This window comes from Cornus florida, unplaced genomic scaffold (genome assembly GCF_030987335.1).
Source record: "Cornus florida cultivar Cherokee Brave unplaced genomic scaffold, ASM3098733v1 CherokeeBrave_3.0.0_Hap2_Chr02, whole genome shotgun sequence".
Lineage (NCBI taxonomy): Eukaryota > Viridiplantae > Streptophyta > Magnoliopsida > Cornales > Cornaceae > Cornus > Cornus florida.
In genome coordinates, this window is record NW_026775572.1 from 20051596 (window position 1) to 20073260 (window position 21665).

At 35.3% G+C, this 21665-nt stretch overlaps 1 protein-coding gene across 1 annotated transcript; it reads right to left on the reverse strand.

Moving 5' to 3' along the window:
• Nucleotides 1–11764: 11764 nt before the first annotated feature.
• On the reverse strand, nt 11765–16019 carry LOC132294114 (probable LRR receptor-like serine/threonine-protein kinase At4g37250). The gene is made up of 2 exons (XM_059791844.1): nt 13732–16019; nt 11765–12628 (listed from the first exon to the last, which is right to left on the reverse strand). Exons 1-2 carry the CDS (start codon nt 15425–15427, stop codon nt 11934–11936), a joined length of 2391 nt encoding a protein of 796 aa, XP_059647827.1. The 5' UTR covers nt 15428–16019; the 3' UTR covers nt 11765–11933.
• Nucleotides 16020–21665: the final 5646 nt, after the last annotated feature.

Genomic DNA, 21665 nt, shown 5'->3' on the forward strand with positions numbered 1-21665 from the left:
TTCTCATTGAGCGACTTCTCCTTTGTGATACTGAGACGTGAAGCTTTAGATACAAGTTTTAGACTCTCTCTTTGGTTAAAGCACAAATACAGATTTCTTTTCGTGTCATTATAAATATATTATTTTAATTCCTTTCTTTATGTTGTATTTTGTGGTTTACAGGTAATAATTTACAAGCTGTATTTTGGTATGAGCTTCTTGTCCATTTATGTTGTATCTTAGTTCTTGATCCGCGCCACTTCCAATCTATCAGAAGCCTGTCCTTGTGAATTGGAGTTCTATATGGTGTTTTTATCTTCCAACACTTTTTCGATGTGGGACTTATGTTACATAGCTGTTACCAAGTACAATTACATTAACAAGTCAGTCAACCAACTTAGAATCGAGGCATAATAAATTTGAATCATCCATAATCTCCCATTTCATCTAGACTTCTCAGCAGAAAAGTCCTAGACAATTATTGATCAGGTTCAAATATTTTGGTCCTAGGAGGAAACTTTTCATGTCCGGAGTGCTGCTTTTGTAGCGTAATACATTCAAATGGGCCGAGCTGACCCAAATTGCATCATGCATTAAATGTCATTGTCAATAGATGGCCCAGGGTCCATTACTCTCACTTTCAATTTTAAAGTGCCAATTTCGTACTTTCAATTTGTAATCTGTGACAATTTTTGATCCAATGACTGAAAATTAAAGGTAATGGTCCTAGTTCCCAAGGGGTAAATTGCAAAGTATAAATTTTGAAGGCGTGACTCCAGGAAAATTATTTGCAACAACGTGAGTTCAGTTGCTCGAGAAATTGAAGAGGAGACTGTGAATCAAAGACACACTCGCCTCTACTTATAGCCCTACCTATCTAGCGTACAGCCCAACCTCTCCAGCTTACAGCCCAACATCGCCGGCTTGTAGCCCCGGCCACCTTTCCCGGTTACAGTCCCACTTCACCAAGCTACCGTCCTGCATCTCCAAGTTACATTCCCTTGGCTGTCACTTTTTGATTAATATGCTGAACTTATCGAAGGTCTGACAAAGTAGTAGTAGTGGTGGTGGTGGTGGTTATTATTATTTAATGTGATGGATGTGAACTACAAACTTATTGAAGTTGATTGTATCAGTTGGTCCTTGTTAAGATATATATATATATATATATTTTTTTTTTTTTTCTCCTCTTTAAGCATTTGATGTAACAAGGATTAGAAGAGCAACTCAAATTCATTTTCATAATAAGAGGCCTCGAATTGAATAGAGGCCTCTTCATGTTTGAGGAGCTCAAATCTGAGTCGCAAGGCACGTGCCTGTGCAACAAAATGATGTCACGTGACCCTCTCTAAACAGTAAGCCAGAGGGGAGATTTACTTCCAAACTGATCATAGAAATTGATTTTGGGCGTGAAAAGTCAATACTCACCGATGTTAGAATAGTAACAACATTGCATTCTATAAAATTTGGTGAAAAGATGTGCCGAGAAAAATATAATAAACAGTTTATATAATTTAGTTTATTATTTAAGAAAAAAACAAAAATAATATTTCACTTGGGTAGTTATGGAATCCCGGTAAGTGATACACATGGGGTAAATTACAAAAAAAAAAAAAAAAATCTTGAATTATGTCTTAATTTACAAATAACCCATTGAAGTATATTTTGTGTATATTATCTCCTACACTATTCAATTCTTAAGTTATTTTTCATTAAATGACAAAGATAACATTTTTTTATTAAATTACACTTAATCTATTATTATTTTTATTAGGGTAAAGTACATAACTCTTGAGGATTGGGGTAAGGCTAAGAATAAAAAAGGTTGTCTATTTTTAGACAATCACACACCCTTGTGAAATTTATTATCCAAACAGAGCCTTAAAACATGTGAAAAGTCTATTCTAGCCTTCACTATTTTGTTAATTTTAATTATAAAATATTAAAATATTTAAATGACTAAATTACCTTTTTCATCTTTCGCTCTCTATATATGTACACACACATATATATATATATACACGCACAACCACACAACAGATCTCAGCCACATCTTCATCACTACTACTTTCTTCATCATTGCGGTTAGTTTGAACCATTGACCGGTAAACAAAGTTTCAAAATATATAATAGGATTAACCATTGGTATTGGACAGGGAAAAATACCTTCATGGAAAGGATTTCATATAATGAAAATGGGCTCTCAAATTTGTCCTCGAACCTCAAAATGAAATGTCTAAATGATTAAATCCAAGTCAGTCCATCTCAAATTCAATGGTAGAATTGTTATAAATTTTCTAAATAGGGCCACAGGTGAACCGCACAAATGTAAATGGCTATGCTGAACTGAAGACCCCCTTCCAAAGCTCTGGATTCTAAAGCAGAGCAGTCAAAAGACAGGTATATATCTGCGTGTGCGTCTACACAGACAATATACATAAATATATATGTGTGTGTATTAGTATTTAGTAGTTTGGGTTAGGGTATGAGAGATGGGAAAGAGAAGAAGAGGGTAGGATCTAAGTCACATAAAGCGAGAGTGGGAGCGTGAGAACAGCAAAATTAAGTCATAATAGTGAGAATTTGAGCCAGAACACACGCGGAGCGTGAGAGCAGCAGAGAGGGAGCGCGCTCGGAATGTGAAAGCGATACCCGCTGAGAAGGATTGTGTGACTTATGTAAGGATAGAGAAAATTTGGGTTTATTAGATAGGTTTTACCCAACAACCCATTTAAACTTATTTAATTCAAGGCTTTTTAAGTCAATTGTATTTGTTAATTTTATATCAAATGGTAAAAAAGTCAATTCACCATTATCAGGTGTCTTTGTCTATTTTATCAAATTTGAGGGGTATAATTGTCCAAAAATAGGACAACTTTTATCTACCTGTCCTTGTGCCAAACCTTGTTGTTGGTGTACTTTACCCTTCTTATTAAAATAAATCAAGAAAAAAATTTATACTAATTGATGGCATATTCTCTATTAAATTTGCATAATTTTATCTTTATTTTTAAAATTAATTGTTCAAATAAAAATTTTAAATAGAAAATTTCAAAACAATTTATGCAATTTCTTAATTTTGCATGCATATATTTCATGGCAAAGAATGTATTTTTTATTTAATTAATTTATTATATTTTTGAGTATATTGTATAAAAAATATACTTTTTATGGTAAAAAAAGTTTTAAAGGAGCATAATAAGTTTTTATTCTAAATGATAAAGTTTTGATAATAAGTTAATCATTTAAGAAAATGGTAATTACAAATCAAATTTTTTCTAGTTTTATGATAAATTGATACTAATTATAAAATTGTAGTAAATAGTATATTGATATTTAAATAACTAAAAAAATAATAAAAATAATTTAATGAAAAGTGTAAAATAGTCCTTCATTGCACCATACCTATATATAAAGAGGGTTGCAAATGAATCTAACTGTTCATGAACAGTTCGAGCTCGTTCATTTAGTAAATGAGCCGAGTTCGAGTTCAATTTTCAAACTTGTTTAATAAACGAGCCGAGCTTGAGAATTCGGCTCGTTAGACTCGTGAACAAGCTCATTAAGTAAAGACCCATTTATAGTACTATTCTACAATTAAAATGTTTAGCTCATATTATACAATTCTGTATTTAAAAAGTTTAGAGCCCAAAAATGTTTGGCCCAACTAACACCTTTTCATTGATAAGGCCCACAGATATATATATAATTAGCCCATAATTCAAATAACATTGAATCTCATCCATTAATAATGAACACATCTTAGCCCTTCATCTGTTAAAGTTAAGGAGACATAAGAATAACCTAGAAGTAGTTATTTACCGTTAGGACTGCAAATGAATTGAGCTCTTTATAAATAACTCGGGCTCGGCTCGTTAAGAAAACGAGTCGAACTCGAGCCTAATTTCTAAGCTCGTTTAGTAAACGAGCCGAACCCGAATAACATTAAAGTATACTCGTATAGATTCGTGAACGTGAACTCATTTAAGCTCGATAATGTTCAAAACAAAGCCCGTTTAAAGCTCCTTTTATATATGTATATATAATCACGTGGAGGGGACCTTATTTGTTTTATTAAACTTAGTACCCTAAATAAAAAATAATAAATTACAAACATGTGCATAACCTTATTTATTTGCATTCTTTTGTTTTCTTTTTGGGTTAATTTCACTGACACCCCTCTCAGGTTTGATCAAATATCACTCCGAAACAACTTTTGAAAATTACTATCACTTATTTTTAAAATTCATTTTAAGCTAAAATATTAACAAATTAAAAAAGACAAGCTAAAATATTAAGCTGCACAATCTATTGGTGAGCCCGCCACGCAGATGACTCTAAATACGTTCCACTATGCTGGTGTTAGTGCCAAGAATGTCACACTAGGTGTTCCACGGTTGAGGGAGATTATTAATGTAGCTAAGAAAGTTAAGACACCCTATCTCTCTGTGTATCTGAAGCCTGAGGTTAAATCAAACAAAGGAAAAGGCCAAGAATGTTCAGTGTGCTTTGGAATACACCACTCTTAGGAGTGTTACTCAAGCTACAGAAGTATGGTATGATCCAGACCCTATGAGCACCGTAATGGAGGAAGATGCTGAGCCGTGTCATTATTGAATTCATATAAAGAATATTTGATATCTCGTTCTAACAATTTGGATTTGAGAAATATTTCTCTGCGTTTTAAGATTGCTGATGTGAAGATGAACAGGAGAGCTTATGCATTGTGTCAGACTGTTACAGGTGTTCTCTTTAGTGATTGCAGTGTTATTAAAAGCCCAACGCACTAGAGGTCCTTTGAAGCCTAGGCGAGAGGCTTACAGACCCCAAAACCTGTTTCCAAGTGTGGATACCATGAGCAATGAGGATGTCAAGAGCCAACATGGATGGTGAAAGCAGTCATTAGAAGCCTATACAGGAGACAGTGATTAAGCGAGGTCATAATTTGATGGTGGAACTTTAGGTTTTACAATTTTGCTTTATAATTAAATTCCATGGTAGTTGATTCTGATCTGATATCGGACTTTGATTTTATGGTTAATATGGTCTGAAGTAATAGTAGTAGTGATTAGTATTACGATTTAATGTGAGGAATGCATTTAAAGTATCGAAATCAACAATTGGATTGGATTTAGGGGAATGTGAACTTCAAACCTGTTGAAGTTGATTGTACCAGTTGGTTCTTGCTAAGACTTCATTTAGCTTTTTGCTTTTAACTTCAAATTTTAAAACTAGAAGGAATATACTAGAAAGATTGTTGAAATTGGAAGTTATATGAGATTGATTCAAAGCTGTCATGAATGTCATTCCATACGTTGTATTAGTAATTCGGTAGTGATGAGTTAGGATGTACAGAATATGCGGAAATAGTGGTTTATACTAAGACTTTCTGTTCCAATTTGTTGCAAATGTATTTCGTCTAATACAGTTCTTGGTAGTCTCGACTATGTAGTCTCGACTATGTAATCACGAAGAAAATGTGATTTGATTAGCTTTCAAATTGGAAGGGGTTTCTGCTTTATGGTGCGTGTTAGTGATCTAGGTTTGATTTGTACCGGCTGAGACTAAAATTCGAGCTTGTTTTACTTCATACATCGCATTAAAAAAGGTCGTCTTTGTCGTCGTCCTGATATTTCTAACAGCTTTCTTCTTGCTTCTTACTAATATTATTATTGTCAAAGGGCTGTCTTTATGACCAAAGTTATAGGAAAAATGAATGCTAACATTTTTCTGTAAAGAGTAGTACTAGGAAGGAGACCAAATGCCTAGTTATTAACAACAGGAGTGAAAAGGAAAAGAGGTATTTTTTTTTGGCCTCTTTAGTCGATGAGAAACACACATACTATATATTTATATTCCAATCATTGACATAGTAAGGATTAGAAAAGCATTATCATTTTAGGCTTTATTTGTTACGACATAAATATTATTTCCAAAAAATATTTTATTTTTTCTGGTAAAATATATATTTTTTATTTTTATTTTTTGTTGTTTGACAAAGATTTAGGTCGAGATTGAGGTCGAGCCTATCTGGCGTGTAAATAGCTTGTCGAAAATTGATATATATTTTTTTTTCCCTAAGAGTACATTTATTGGCTCCACAACACATGGACCATTTAAGTCAGGAGTGTGGTTCGAAAGCGAGACCTTAAAGATTTTACCTTCCGAATTCCTGTCAACGCTGCTATGCCCCCTCGACGTGTCAAAAATAGATAAGTAAATTATTTTTTTTAGATTTAATTTTTTTCTTTATTAATATTTTACGACAATCGAACACCAAAAAAATACAAAAAATATTTGAAGCAAATCAATAGTGTCTTTAATTAATTATTTTCAGACTTTTTTGCTAAGAAGTCTGGATGGAATTGGAGATTATTAGATGATTCAATCTTATTACGCTTGGGATTCTAATTTGACTGATAGAGACAATTAATTATGTATATTGAAATTTAACTCCCTTGACTGTTAATTGTTTTCAATGTTTCTGAGTAATCGATTTGGAAAAAAACTACGTATAGGAGTATTTGAAAGGATCTACTCCTTGTTGTATGTTTTATTGTGAGCATTAGATTGTGATGGAAATTCCTCCTCCCTTCTTGTTGAATTGGAGTAGGAGAAAAAATTTCTTGAGCATGCAACGGTCCGTACCGTCTGTCATGGTAATGACCGGTTGGATGTAACGGAGGCAAGAAAATTTTTCGTTAGAACTTTTTTTTCATTCGAGTAGGGGTGCGCAAGAAGTTTTTCACATTGGAGTGGCGGTGCACAAAAAACAATAGTCCACACAAAAATTTGTTTCCATAGAATGGTTCTTCCTACATTGTTTCTACTCCTTTAGATTCACCCACATCATGAAATTTTAGTTATGTATGGGAAAAGCTGAACAGGTTTTTGGAGTTTTTGAAAATCTATAAAATTATTGCGTTTAATTAATTAATTTAATATTATTGAGCTTGAGAATATTTATAATATTGTAATTAATAGAATGACAGTACTATATTGTATAGAGGTGGTACTATAATTTAAAATTCGTGAAATTTAAAATAGTATTTAATTTAAACTTTTATAATAGTTAAATTTTCTTCTCTCATCTCGTCGCTCCCGTCCATCTTCATTTTTTGAGGGATGAAAATTTGTAAAGAATGAAGGAAAGGATGCACTAAAGTGTCCACCACCATAATTTATGCAAGAAAGAAAAGTACGTGAATCATACTAAATTTTGGGAATTTTATTTCTACTGATTAATTTATTTCTTGTTATTTTACAATTATTCATGATTCATAAATATGTTATGTATTGATCATCAATATACACACACACACACACACACACACACACACGTGTATGTATATATGGGTACTATTTCCGACTACAGTTTTTGTTTGATCTGAGTTGCTCCGTTTTGTCCCTCATAGCCGGAAAAAATGGAGTTTAGGAATTTGGTGGACGTTGAGTATTTTGGACAAGATAATGGCATTTTGGATCATTGTAGAGTCTAAGTAGTGTTTTTGTATACTATTATAATTAGTTTAATAAAATTAGTAGTCAAACCTAAAGTTTGAAAAAGTTGGCATATTTGAAAATATGCATAATTAAGTAAATTTTTTAAAATTTTCCCTAATAGAAAGGCAGGAAATAAAAAAAAAATCAGTGCCTATGTTTTTACTATTTACAATAGCAAACACCCTGAGCTGGTGTGTCGAGTTCTCCCTCCGCCGAAATAAAAGGAGAAAAAAGAAAAACACTGAAACCCATTATTTTGGCAATTTTTCATGGATGTATTATTGTTTTTCCCTGGGAAAATATCATGTTCAGAACTTGAAAATTGTGTTTAATATTTTTTTTTTATTAATTTAATATATATATATATTTTTAATCATGTTATATCACTCCCAACCAAAACAAAGCTCTTTGTTTTCTTTGATAAAAGCGGGACCATGACATTGAAGTCCATTCACCATTGTAGTAGTATTTTTACAAATGGACTACTCAGTAACATTGAAAACAATTAAAAATCAAGAGTTAAATTTCAATATAAAGAATTTAGGACAAGCTTCTTTCTCATTAAATTTAAAAACTTTAACAAATGGCATGTTTGTTTAATCACAACACTTCTCTTATATAATACTGAAAGAAACATTTTTGCAAGGGGAATGAATGAGCCAATTAACCAACCTAAGCATCATTCTTAATTCCCATCCTTCTCCCTCCACTCACTTGTGCTCGGCAGTCCTTCTCGCTCCACTCTCACTTGTGCCCAGTACCATCCCACGCAATGATTCGGTGTAGTCCATTGTGTCGAGAAGACTCGATAACTTCTGTCTAGTAGGTGCATAAGTGGTCGTAGTCCGTTGAGTCAAGAAGACTCGATAACAACTGTCTAAAAGTAGCAACCGCCGTTAAATTCTTCTTTAAATTCGCCCTTTCTCTCTTGAGACCTTGTTTCACTCGGTGGAGTCTCCTATGGAAACTTTCTTGCTTCTCAGGCTTAGGAATTGCAATTCCGTCCGGGTATTTTTCTATCTTGAGACCTTGTTTCACTCGGTGGAGTCTCCTATGGAAACTTTCTTGCTTCTCAGGTTTAGGAATTGCAATTCCCTCCGGGTATTCTTGCTTGAGACTATCTCCACCAATAATATTACAACCCCTCTCAAAGTCAATTACAAATCCCTCCGGCAACTCTTGCTTCTCAGGCTTAAGAATTGCAATTCCCTCCGGGTATTCTTGCTTGAGACTATCTCCACCAATAATATTACAACCCCTTTCAAAGTCCATTGCAAATCCCTCCGGCAAATCTTGCTTCTCAGGCTTAGGAATTGCAATTCCCTCCAGGTATTCTTGCTTCTCAGGCTTAGGAATTGCTGGCCACATCTTTATCTTTTTTCTTCAATAATTAAAGAAACACATACACATATCAAATCCTTTCATCCCATCATTAACAAGTCAATTCAATTCTTAAATTTAAGAAAAATAAAATAAAACCAACAATCCTTATGGACCAGAAACTTATTTACACTCTGTTGGCACCAAAACTTGGCAGCCACTTCAGCAGCGACGTGGACCAATGGGAAGCCGATAAGTGTTAAGCATGTCCAAGAATGGTCGGCCAATGGAGAAATAGTAGGAGAAGATTTAGGAAGATATCTATATATTCAGCCACCTCACCAAAAGGGTTGTTACTAAACAACCGAGACTTGTGTTAATTTCAAAAGGAAATTTCATTAGAAATAGAACATTGGGAGAAGTTGGCTAAGGTGACATAATTAAGTTCCTATAAAATAGGGATTTAGTTATGAGAAAGGAAATTGAATCCTTATGGAAATGAAATTCAAAAGGAAGGGGCAGCCACGTGAGTGTATGGGTCAAGGCTATAAATGGTCTTCCAGCCATTTAAGGGAAATATTTTAGTCAAGCTTGAAGAAAGAAGTTGTTAAAAATCAGCAACTTACTAGCAATCTTCCAGCAGCTTTCTACCGACTTCTTAGCAATCAATATTTTCTTCAACAAAGGTATTCTATTTGAAGCAAGACGAAACAAGAGGAGAAGAGACGTGAAAAACTACTGGAGTACGACCTATTTTCAGCAACAAAGTGTTGGCACCAAAACTTGGCAGCCATCTCAGCGATGATGTGGACCAATGAAAAGCTGATAAGTATTTTTAACATGGCGTCAAGGGAATCAGCCAGTTAAGAAATATCAGGAGCAAGTATTGGAGAAAGTTATTCAGCCACTTCATTAACAAGGCAGTTGCTAAAATATAGCAACAAATATTTGACTTTATTCAAGTTGGGTTATCATCAGGAAAGGAAAGACTAAAGTTTTAAGGAAATCAGACAACTGAATTCCTATTTTATAGGAATTCTAGTTGGATGGAACAAGGAAAAATACAAAAGGCAGCCGCGTCATGAATATAAAAGCGATAAATGGCTTTTGGGCAATTTAAGGGAAGAAACGGTGACCAAGTATAAGGAAAGAAGTTGCTAAAAATTAGCAACTTTCCAGCAACTTCTTTAGCAACTTTTCAGCAACAATTCGATAACTTGCATTTGACTGGATCAAGGAAAGATTTCAGCAAGGACTTTCCTATTGAAACAAGAAGAGAAGAGACGCAAAAGACTACTGGAACGTGGTTTAGTTTGAGTAATAAAGTGAAGAAAACCAAGGAGCAAAGAGATTTTCTAGCAATTAATTAGGAAAATAAGTTGAGATAGAACTTCTATAAATAGAAGTATTGTATTCCATTTCCAATTCGTCCAGCACCACCACAAAACATGCATTTCATCTAAAATGTTTTCAATTGACTCTACGTCATTTTCCTATCAATTTCTTTATTTCAATTTAATGGCAATTGATTAGATCCTCGTCAACTATTTCGATTCAGCCATTTACTTTCTTTCAATTTCAATTATGCCAATTTTAATTACGCAATTTTAGTTAGGCTTTCAATTCAATGGCAATTGATTAAATTCTTGCCATTGAATCGTAGTGACAATTGATTAAATTCTTGTCATTACTTGGCTGATAGCAATTGATTAAATTCTTGCTATCACGTTTCAGTGGCGATCGATTAAATTCTTGCCATTGTGTTTGGCTGATGACGATTGATTAAGTTCTCGCCATCACGTTCGGCCGGCGATCGATTAAGTTCTTGCCGCCTGTCTTCACTCGGCCATTCCATCCATTCAAACATTCATCAGCCGTTGCATTTCTTTAGACACTCTAAAAAGTCATTGCTACAAACAAGGCATAAAAGAACCTTGTTGGGAGTTCTTACTAGTTTCTCTCCCACACAATCGCCTGAGAGTCAGCCATCAGAAAAAGGGAAAGGCTGGTGTTCAATTACATATTTGGGTATTTTGTACAAATACTCTGGCACGCCCGCGAAGAGTCCATCGACCGGCGTAGGGAACAAAAACCGCGCGAACACGTTTTCGCACGCCCGGTGGGACCACTACTAGAGTGTTATAAAAGAGGCAAATATGCCGCGGCCCACAAAAAATTCTAAGGCCGTGGCTATTGATGAAGATTTGGAGGAAGGCGATCAGCTAATACAGGCTGAGAACTCTGCAGCAGGTTCTACTGATGAGTTAGCCGTACTTCAGGCACAGGTTAGCTCCTTGGTAGATGCAATGGGAAGGATGGGAGCACGCTACAACGACTTGCATGAAAATATGTCCCAACTCTCAGCCTTTATTTTGAACAAGCCGACTCAAGCTAGCAGCTCCAACAATCAGGATAATAAATATTAAGATATTTAATTGTATTTATGCATAAAATTTAAAAGAAATTGTAATGCGTGAAAATTATGGTAAATTGACTATTAAGGTAACTATGATAAATTGACTATTAAGGTAATAAATATTAATTATGGTTAGGTCTGATAAAGTAATAACGTGTAATTGACTATCTGACTATTGATTTACTGAAAAATTCGTTCTTTTGGACCGTACGAGAACCTTACTGATATACATAATATGCTACTCTCTTTCTTTAATCTATATATGTGCACACACACATCATATATATATATATATAATATGCTACTCTCTCTATTTTAAAATAGATGTATATCTTACATCATTTATATATTATAAATGAAAATTTATAGATTATAATATTATATTTTAATCGGATGGAATTAACCTTAATAATTCATAATAAGTTATCGAATTCGGATCAGATTATTGAATTACATACTCAATCAAGATCTGACTTATGGAATCGAAATGCGATCCTATACCTTAGTAGTAAGAAAAAAGAAAAGCTCCCCCAACCAACAAAAGTATCACATAAAAAGTAGCGGACTGATTGATTAATTAGTCAAACATACAATACATTCACATTACCTATCAACAACATTCCATCCCTTCTTTAACGCAATATTCTTAAGTCAAAAAGGACCAAAGAAAATCCTTAAAATCTGGTGGTCCCTTTTATATGGGGCCCATCATCCATCATTGCCGTGAAGAACATGGAATCTTTTCAAGAACCTGAAGTGCTTCCTTCATTGAAGGTCTCTTTTGTGGGACCAATGAAGCACAGCTAAACCCTAATTTAAAGCATGCCAACATGGCATCACTCCTGCCCTCCACATCACCTCTAATTGCCACGTCAGCCATTCTCAGAACCCGGTTCCTGTCATCCACAGCCGAACCGGCGGTCCACTGGCCCAATTCCCGGTCCGAGAACACTCTCCCGGTTAGAAGCTCAAGCAGGACAATCCCAAATGAGTACACATCCCACTTGGGGTTGGGCTTGAGGTTTTTGAGTGACTCCGGTGCGTGGTAAGGAGAAGTGCAACCCACATAACCCGCGGTCACGGTGTACGGGCTGGTGTACGGGCTGGTGGCGCTGCCGGTCCGGAGGTGGTCTTGTGAGGGTGGTGTGGAGTCTATGGACCGTTTGCTACCAAAATGCCGGGTTGAACCGTCACCTAATTTGTTGTTCTTTTTGTCACCCAAAACCAGCCGGTCGAGCCCGAGGTCACTAATTATGGGCTCCATATCGGGAGTTAGGAGGATGTTGCTAGGTTTGACGTTGCCATGCGCATGTTTCTTCTCGTGGATGTAGGTTAGCCCTCGAGCAACTCCTCTTGCTATCTTGAGCCGGACCTCTAAGGGTAGATGACATGGAGATGAGCCCATCTTTTCTGAAATTAGAGAGGAGTAAATATATAATGTGATTATGTGAGGGAAAAGCATAGAAAATGCTAATATACGCACGATTTGAAAGAAAATATACATATATGATATATAAACATGCAATAAAACAACAAAAGTCATGCAATAGGGTCATAGTTGGTCTATAATTTTAAAGAGATTAAGAGGAACATAAAAATTAATAATATTTTCAAATTACATCTTTCATTTAATCACGTTTTCGGATGATTTATATACTCCATATTTTTTTAAGAGAACAAACTGAAAGGAGCAAGCCCGAATAACAAAATCCCAGCCTGACTAAAAAACAACATAATTAGAGACAAACCTAACCAGATTAATCATAATCTCATCAACTAGAACAATGAATGGAAGGTGAGAGTAGTTAATTGTTGGCCATTCAATGAAAGTTACCATCAGGTACAATGTTTTTTAGTCCGCAAGAATCATATTTTCACAAGATCTGCAAGTGTCCTTACAGGACCTGCCAATTTTGGCAAAAGCATCAACCAGCTGTATGCCTATAATAGGAGTGGAGCCGAGCTGAGCAGTCAGTTGTTCAAGCTCGACCTAATTAATCATGTAAAACCTCTATAAGAGTTTTTGAATTCGGCTTGATTCGGTTCATTTCGCTCGCAAGCTAATTTTAAACTCGACCTTTGAGTCATTTGCGTAAGTAAATCCAACCATCCCGTAAAGTTCATCACCATAAATAATAAATTACTTTCCTTGTTGTGATGGTGTGAAATGGATGAAATTTTGTTATTAGAGGGAATTTTGATCAGACCAAAACACAAAAAGTTTCATCGAAGTAGAAAATTAGTTATAAATCTATATAATCTCTGTTAAGAGTAATGTTCGTGACCTTAAGGACCAATGACTTATTTGAGTTGGATTTGTTTATTAATCAAATTTTTATAAATAAGTTCAAAAACAAATTTTATCAAACTGAGGCTTAACCGTTCAAAAATAATCCGGTTCATTTATAATAGGGAAAAGAAAACCTAAATTGCAAAAGAATGGGCGTATTTTAATGGGGAAAAAAATTGCAGAAATACGCTAACGTGCGCAGATAGAGTGGGAGAGAGCTTACTGTAACCAGCACTGGCGAGGCTGCCATTGGAGACGTAGTCATAGATGACAAGCTTCTCGTCTTCTCCCCAGTAAAACCCTCGAATGCGCACCAGATTTGGGTGGCGCAACTTAGCAATGCCCCTCACTCTGTTCTCGAACTCCCTCAGCCTCTCGCCGCCACTCTTTCCGATCCTCCGAACCGCAAACGCCGTCGTCCCGTTCTCCAGCACTGCCTTGTACACTATGCTCGGCCCATTCGATCCCAGAATGTACGCCGAAGCCTTCAATAGAGTCTCGAGTTCAAGCTCAGTCTCTCCATCGACCATCACAAGAGATTTGTCTCTTTTACCCTTCTCTTCCTCTCTCTCACAATCAATAACCACAAAGTCATTACAGTTATTGCCCTTATTATCATCACTATCAGACCCAGTATTTGCCTCCGACGTCTCTTCACCGTTTGTGATTCTCAGACACGGCCAGGTCACGAGAGCTTTGGAATCCTTCGTCATTGAAGGGTCTTCTCTGCTACCCTTTTCTTCTTTCTTCGCTGTATTGACTGTACTGACTGATTTTTCTGTTTCATTTCTCTTTTTCTTCTTCTTCAATTGATACACATAAAGGAATATCATAGCGAGAATGCCAATTCCTGCTAAATCCCCAACTGCAATCCCAGCAATTGTCCCTGGATTTAGCCCCCTCTGTTGTTGATTCGGAGAATTCGGAGACCCATTTGGTGAATTTGTTACCGGAGTGGAGTCAACTGTTCTGGGTATGACCGCAATTGCCGGAGAAGTGTTGTTTGTTGTGACATTAGGCGGAGTTGAGAGCGTTGAAGGGATTATACAAAGCTTCTTGAGTGGTTTGCCGCAGAGATCTGTGTTTCCGGCGAAGAACTCTGCTTTCTGATTACCTAAGGCCATGGATTGTGGGATTTCACCAGTGAGATTGTTGAACGAGAGATCAACTGTAGCGTTCGCCGGAATATTCTTCACCGATTGCGGTGAGATTGAACCGGAAAGCTTGTTGTAAGATAAATTCAAATATCTCAAACTCTGCCCACCGAAATCAACAGCCAATGACCCATTAAACATATTGGAAGACAGATCTAACACTTCAGCGAAATCAAATCCTCTGGGAATGTAACCGGAAAAATAGTTACTTCTCAAAGAAACAACAGTGAGATTCTTCAAAGAGGTCAGATTTTTCGGGACCTTCCCGGCCAGAGCATTACTAGAAAGATTGATGAACTGCAGACCTAGGCCTCCGGTGAGCTCCGGAAGCTCGCCGTAGATCATGTTGTTAGAGAGAGAAAGTACTTGAAGGTCTGAGGCGTTGAAGAGCGAAGCGGGTAGAGTACCGTTCAAGAAATTATTGGAGAGATCGAGAGTTCGGAGGTGTTGGATCATACCCAAGTCCTCTGGGATCGAACCCAGAAGCTGAGAGTTGGGGAGGACTAAGCTGATGACTCTGAACATGTCTGGTGTGCCAAATAAATTCCCGATTTCGGCACATGTCACGCCGGTCCATGAACATGGTGTGTCGTCGTAGTAGTCCCAGTTACCCAGAACTGACACTGGGTCACTGAGAAGAGAGTACTTGAAGGAAAGCAAGAGTGTTCCATCAGTGTTTAAAGCAGAAGAACCAGACAGAAAGAGAACAAATAGAGTCAAAAATGGCCACAAAAAATGGAGAGAGTCAGTTCTAGTGAAGCTCATGATTTCTTGAACTTATTGCACCTCTCTAGCTAGTGTCTGTACTACATTTTAAGAACATGTTCTTCTTTACAGAGAAAATGTAGAGAGAGAAAAAGATGAAGAGAGGGTAAACAACTACAGCTATGGTAGTTTTGGTGACCAAAAACGATGAGGGTTTGGATAGAGAGTAGAAATGGAGGAGATTTGGTGGGAGTTCCTGATTTTTTTTTTTTACTCTGCTCCTCTAATTGATATAAAAATGATTCTTAAATAGAATATTTCACTCGTACCTATTTTGTCAGGTCTAACATTTCCATTCTTTGATATTTATTTACTATATCACCAATAGAATCCTTGAATCAAACTATTAGGTAAAGAATAATCGACCTAAATAACATTGTTGAGTGAGTAAAACGAAATTTTTTTTTTTTTTTTTTTTGGTTTTCTAGTTAACCAGTGTGTTCAAAAAGGCACAAGCTTTTCAATAACCCTTTTAATTCCGAAGGTTTAAGAAGACCGCCTTTTCACTTAGATCAAGTAATTCACTGTAAGAGCAACGAAAACTAATCACAGACAGAGAATACTCTAATCCCAAACCTTAAATTTGCTATATATCAAATTTCAGCAAATAAACATGATAAAACCAAGTAAAACTTGAACAGCTAAGATTGTACAAAATTTAATAATATAAAATGAATAAAAAAGACTATACTAAGTCTGTCAATAGACTCAATACTCTGTTAAACGACATACTGTTTTTCTACATTAAATTAGAATCTAATGTTTTGCACAGGAGAGTAGGAATCTAATGTTTTGCTACAGGACATATTGAATGAGTTGGAACCCAGACGATACGCAGAGGAGCCAATTCCACCTTTTTTTTATTTTTATTTTATTTTATTTTTCGATTGACTACTTGACTTTTGTTAGTGTTACCTCACGGAAACAGATCCTTCAACAGTGGGGCCTCGTCGGTGCAGATTCTTCAACAGTGGTCCTCCTCAGCAGGTCGGAACTCCCTGTAGACTAACCTGAGGTATAGCCCAGGTTAAAAAATTAATAATAATAATAGTACAGATTTTTCACAATGGGCTAAAATTAGTGAAATTAGGGTTTGCGGTATTAAACTTTACAAATTTTATTTTTACTCATCTTTTAACATTTTCTTGTTACTCTTACCACTGACATGTATGCCAACCATGTAAAACCTTCAATTTAAAATCATGAAGGATGTGTCCCAAATCATGCCAACCTTGTTAAAAGTTTTTCAGTGTATGATCAAATTATGGCTACAAATGAATTAAACAGTTTCGAATTGAATACGATAATTTAAATTTGAAATATATCTTTTCGGCTTAGTTTGAGTACACTAGTTACTCATTTCAATCTTATGAAAAAAAATATAAAAAAATAAAAAAGTACACGATTCGGGATCATGAAGTCCCTCTCAATCAGCAACTGACACGTAATCAAAATATTCAAAGATTTTTAGTTGGTTTACTTGCAACATATATTGTCCTAACTTTTTTCTTTTTAATGTCTACTGTTATATATATATATATATATATATTGGTTTGTGTGGGGTCCACCTGTTGAAATATGGTACAAAGAATGGAAGCAATTGAGTGGCATTGCTTATTTTTCCTTGCTGCCCACGACTTGGCTACGGGTATTTATACATATAGATATGTATACAATAATGAGATGAAGTAAATAAAAAGCAGTTCACTCTCCCTCTCATCTTTACGTATTCTCTCTCTTTTCACTTTAATCAATTTATATTTTAATATCATATTTATAATATCTACTACTTTTTATATTTTATTGTATTTTATTACTTTTATCAATAAATAAAAATAAAACTTTTCAAATAAAATAAAATGTGTCACATATGCGAGAAGTCAATTCCGTTACACTTGCCATGTTTAAAGCAATCTCAAACTCAATCAATTTGTTTTTTCAACAAATAAATATGATCAAATTTTCAACAGGTCAAACTTATATTCATGAATGACTTGACTCATTCACAACCCTATTAAAAAAAGTAGATTTAAGTCTTTCTCATCCAGAAAATTTAAAGACCAATAGAATGATCCCCTGGACGTAAGAAAAACAAAAATGTACACTATACACAAAAAAAAAAATTAAAAATAGAATAAAATAAAATAATAATAATAAATTTAGAATACAGTTCTGCTATATTTGGTGGTACGAAATTAATGCTTTGGATTTATTATTGGAGAAAATTTAGTACAAATTTTAAACTAAACTTTCTCCAATTCTAAATCTAAGATAGGAATTTGATGTTTCCAAATATAACATAATTGTGTTTTCTGTAGATGTCTATTAAGGTTTCCTAGCTTCCTGTTTCAATCGTCCTGTGCAGAAGAAAGTTTGGGCCTTTCATGCCTTTTCTAAGATGAGAAGAGAAGGTGCCTACTGCCTTCAATGACATAATTTGAGCAAAACAGGGATCAAAGTGCAAGTAATAACTTCCTTTTTACCATTCCTAACTGAAATCACTTCAAGTTCCAACAAACACTGTTAAAAAGGGTAAGAAGTCAGGGTAGGTATGGGCAATATCTTAAGTCAGAGGACCAATATGCAAAATGAGGCAAAATTAATACCAAAAAGTGAAAAACGACACCCATCTTCACAAGAAAGTATGTCTAAGATTGAAAACTGAAAAGAGCTACTAGCCGACAATTCTTAACTATTTGGAATGGGCCATTGTTAAATTAAAATTGTGAGACCCATATTGGTTTTGGTCGCTCTCTGCTCTACCATCAAACCCAAAACACCTAATCCTATAAGGCTATAAACAATAATGGGGTCACATGCAAGCTAATTCACTCTTCTTTATATTCGTATTGTTTTGGTCATGTCAAATCAACATTGTTCATTTTACAATAAATAATTATACTGTACTTTTTATATTATAATATACATTACCTACTTAAAACTACGTACTATTTGAAACATTTACTTAATCCTACTACATAGTATATGCTATTTTAAAACATTCTTATTTTTATCAATGAGGTATCTTAATTGTTTTATCATTTTATTATGTCAATGAGCAAGTATGGATAATTTGAGCCGTATTGTAGGTGCATTTAACATAATTAAATTTATTTTTAACACATTAAATATGTTGTCTTAAAAACTTACATCGCGTTACAGTAAATAAACTTGTAGGACAGAGGAATTTTTTTTTTCCCCTGTAGGACAGAAGATTCAGGACGCATAATTTCGTACAAAAATCATAAAGTTATCAATTTAGGCATGGACTGCTTTATTGGTGGGCCATCAGCTTTACTTTTACTGTTTTACATGATTTGGATTAGAAAAAATTGTCTTTATTCCTCCCCAAGTGCTACCCCAAAAAAAAAAAAAAAAACCTTCATCTTATAGATATACCAAAAAGAGAGGATTAAATAAAGATTAAAGAACAATGAGATAGAAAATAATAAAATAAAAAGTTTTTATTTTTATTTTTATTTTTATTAACTTGTTAAGTACATCACTCATACACAAGCTCACATGATATATATATATATATATATATATATATATATATATATAGCTTTAAAAATGGATTTTTTTTGTAAACTAAATAAGGAACTTCTCTTATAAATTAAGTAATGAGCTATTTTTATAAACTAAGTAATGAGTTTCTTCTATAAATTAAGTAATGAGCTTTTCTTGTAAATAAATATATAGGATAAATATGAATGAACTAAAGTTATATTTTTCAAAAAATATGTGGCTTAGTGGCTAGTAGATACTTTTGGACATTTCCTATATATATATATATATATATTCACACACACACTACAATATACTTTTGGACATGGACATAGTTCGACATCATGATTTATTCTATATACCTGTCTGTTTATTCATTTGATCATCACAATCCAAATAAGTACCAAGAACAAAGTAATATATGAATTGCCAACATATATAATGACTCAACATGATTTTATAGCTATATCAATTTATTAGTGAATGAAAATTGAAACTCTTGTAACAAAAAAAAAAGCATTAAAGGAAATGAATGTTAAAGGCTTATTCAGTGCAAACATTGATATATTTATAATTTACTAAATTAGGGATAATTATTTGAATTTAATCAATCACTGAATTTATATATTTATGATTATTTATAGCTATTAAAACCTACCACGTTATAAGAATTAGTCCTTGTTGAAAGGATATTATATTTTTTAATTTTCATATATTTCTTAACATGAAGAGTTTGATTGTTAACCTATTTAAATTTTAAATTTTTTTTTTTTTTTTCCTTTTCTTTTTCCTTCGGCAAAGAATTTTCTTAATATTTTTGGGAAAATTGAACGTTCTATATTTGGTCTAAGGAGATATTATTATTAGTCATTAGACCTCATTTGTTACGCGAAATTGAAATGAAACAATAATGTTACGTTTGGTGCGTAGGAATATAATTGAATAGAATGCTCATTCAAACCATTCCTTTGTTTGGTATGCAACTTAAAGTGGGAATGGCCATTCTATTGGAATAAAAATTCATTCCTAGGAATGAAAATTCATTCCACAACTAAACCTATGGAATGACCATTCCATTCTCAAGTAATTTATTTTGAAAAATCAACTTCCCAAAACACCCTCATATACCAAGTCCAAAAACCACTATTACCTTCCATCACAATCATCTCCGCCTTTCACCACCACCACTACCACCACTGCCTTCCACTACCACCGACTTTCACCATCGCCCATCACTTTTCACCACCACCACCACCGCCACTGCCTTTCACCACCGTTACCACCACTGTTTGCAGCAACCACCACCGCCGCCTTTCACCACCGCTACTGCCACCACCTTCCACCACCACTACTGCCATTACCTTTCACCACCACCGCCGCCATTGCCTTTCACCAGTGTCACTACTTTCCACCACCACCACTGCTACCGCCTTTCACTACCACCACCGCCGCCATAGCCCTACACTACCGCCGCCGCCATTGCCTTTCACCGGTGTCACTACTTTCCACCACCACCACTGCTACCGCCTTTCACTACCACCACAGCCGCCACAGCCCTACACCACTATCGCCGCCATAGCCCTACACCACCACCGCCATCTTCCACCACCGCCAATACCACCACCACCACTGCCACCGCCACCGCATTCCACAACCATCAACGCCGCCGCCATCGCCTTCTATTACCTTCATCATCACCTTCCACCACCGCCACCGCCACCACTACCACCATCGCCACCGCCTTCCACCACCACCATCATCGTCACCACCTTCCACCACCACCATCACCGCCATTTCCACTGCCTTCCACCATAGCCACCGCCACCACTACCACCGCTGCCTTCCACCACAGCCATTTCCACTGCCTTTCACCATAGCCACCGCCGCTGCCTTCCACCACCACCATCGTCACCACTTTCCACCACTACCGCCACTTCCACTGCCTTCCACCGCCACCATAGTCACACCACTTTCTCCTTCCACCACAACCACCACACTACTGCCACCGCCTTCCACCAACACTACTGCCACCTTCCACCACCACTATTGCCACCAATTTCCACCATTGTCACTACTACGACCTTCCAACACCACCACCTGCATTACTACCGCTTTCCACCATCCACCACCGCCAATGCCACCATTTATTTTTTAAAAATTATTAGAGAATATCATTTTGTTAATTTAATTTATTTGTAACTGAAAGGAATATTTTGGAGAATTTTATTAGAAATTTATTCCATTCTAAATTTTAAATTGGTCCAACCAAACACTAGAATGGTTATTATTATTCTATTCCTACACATTTCATATTTACAACCAAACAATAGAATGAGAATGACCATTCCATTCCATTCATATTCTCATTCCATTCACACTTGTATTCCATTCCATTTCTGCACACCAAACGTAGCATAATAGAATGAAGTTGAGAATAAAAATGATCATTATCATTTTATTGTTTGATTACAAATATTAAATGATATATTAATAAAATGATATTCACAATTCTAAGTGGTAGTGGTGGAAAAAGGTGGTAACTGTGATGTGATGAAAAGCGGTGGTGGCGGTAGTGACTGAAGGAATGCAGTGGCGGTGGCTAATAATTTTATTCCTTGAAATAAAATTTTATTCCATCGTGTAAATGGTCATTTTGACTTTAAATGTCATACATGCCAAACAAATTTAAATGTCATACATGCCCAAACAAATAAATTATTAAAATAGGGCA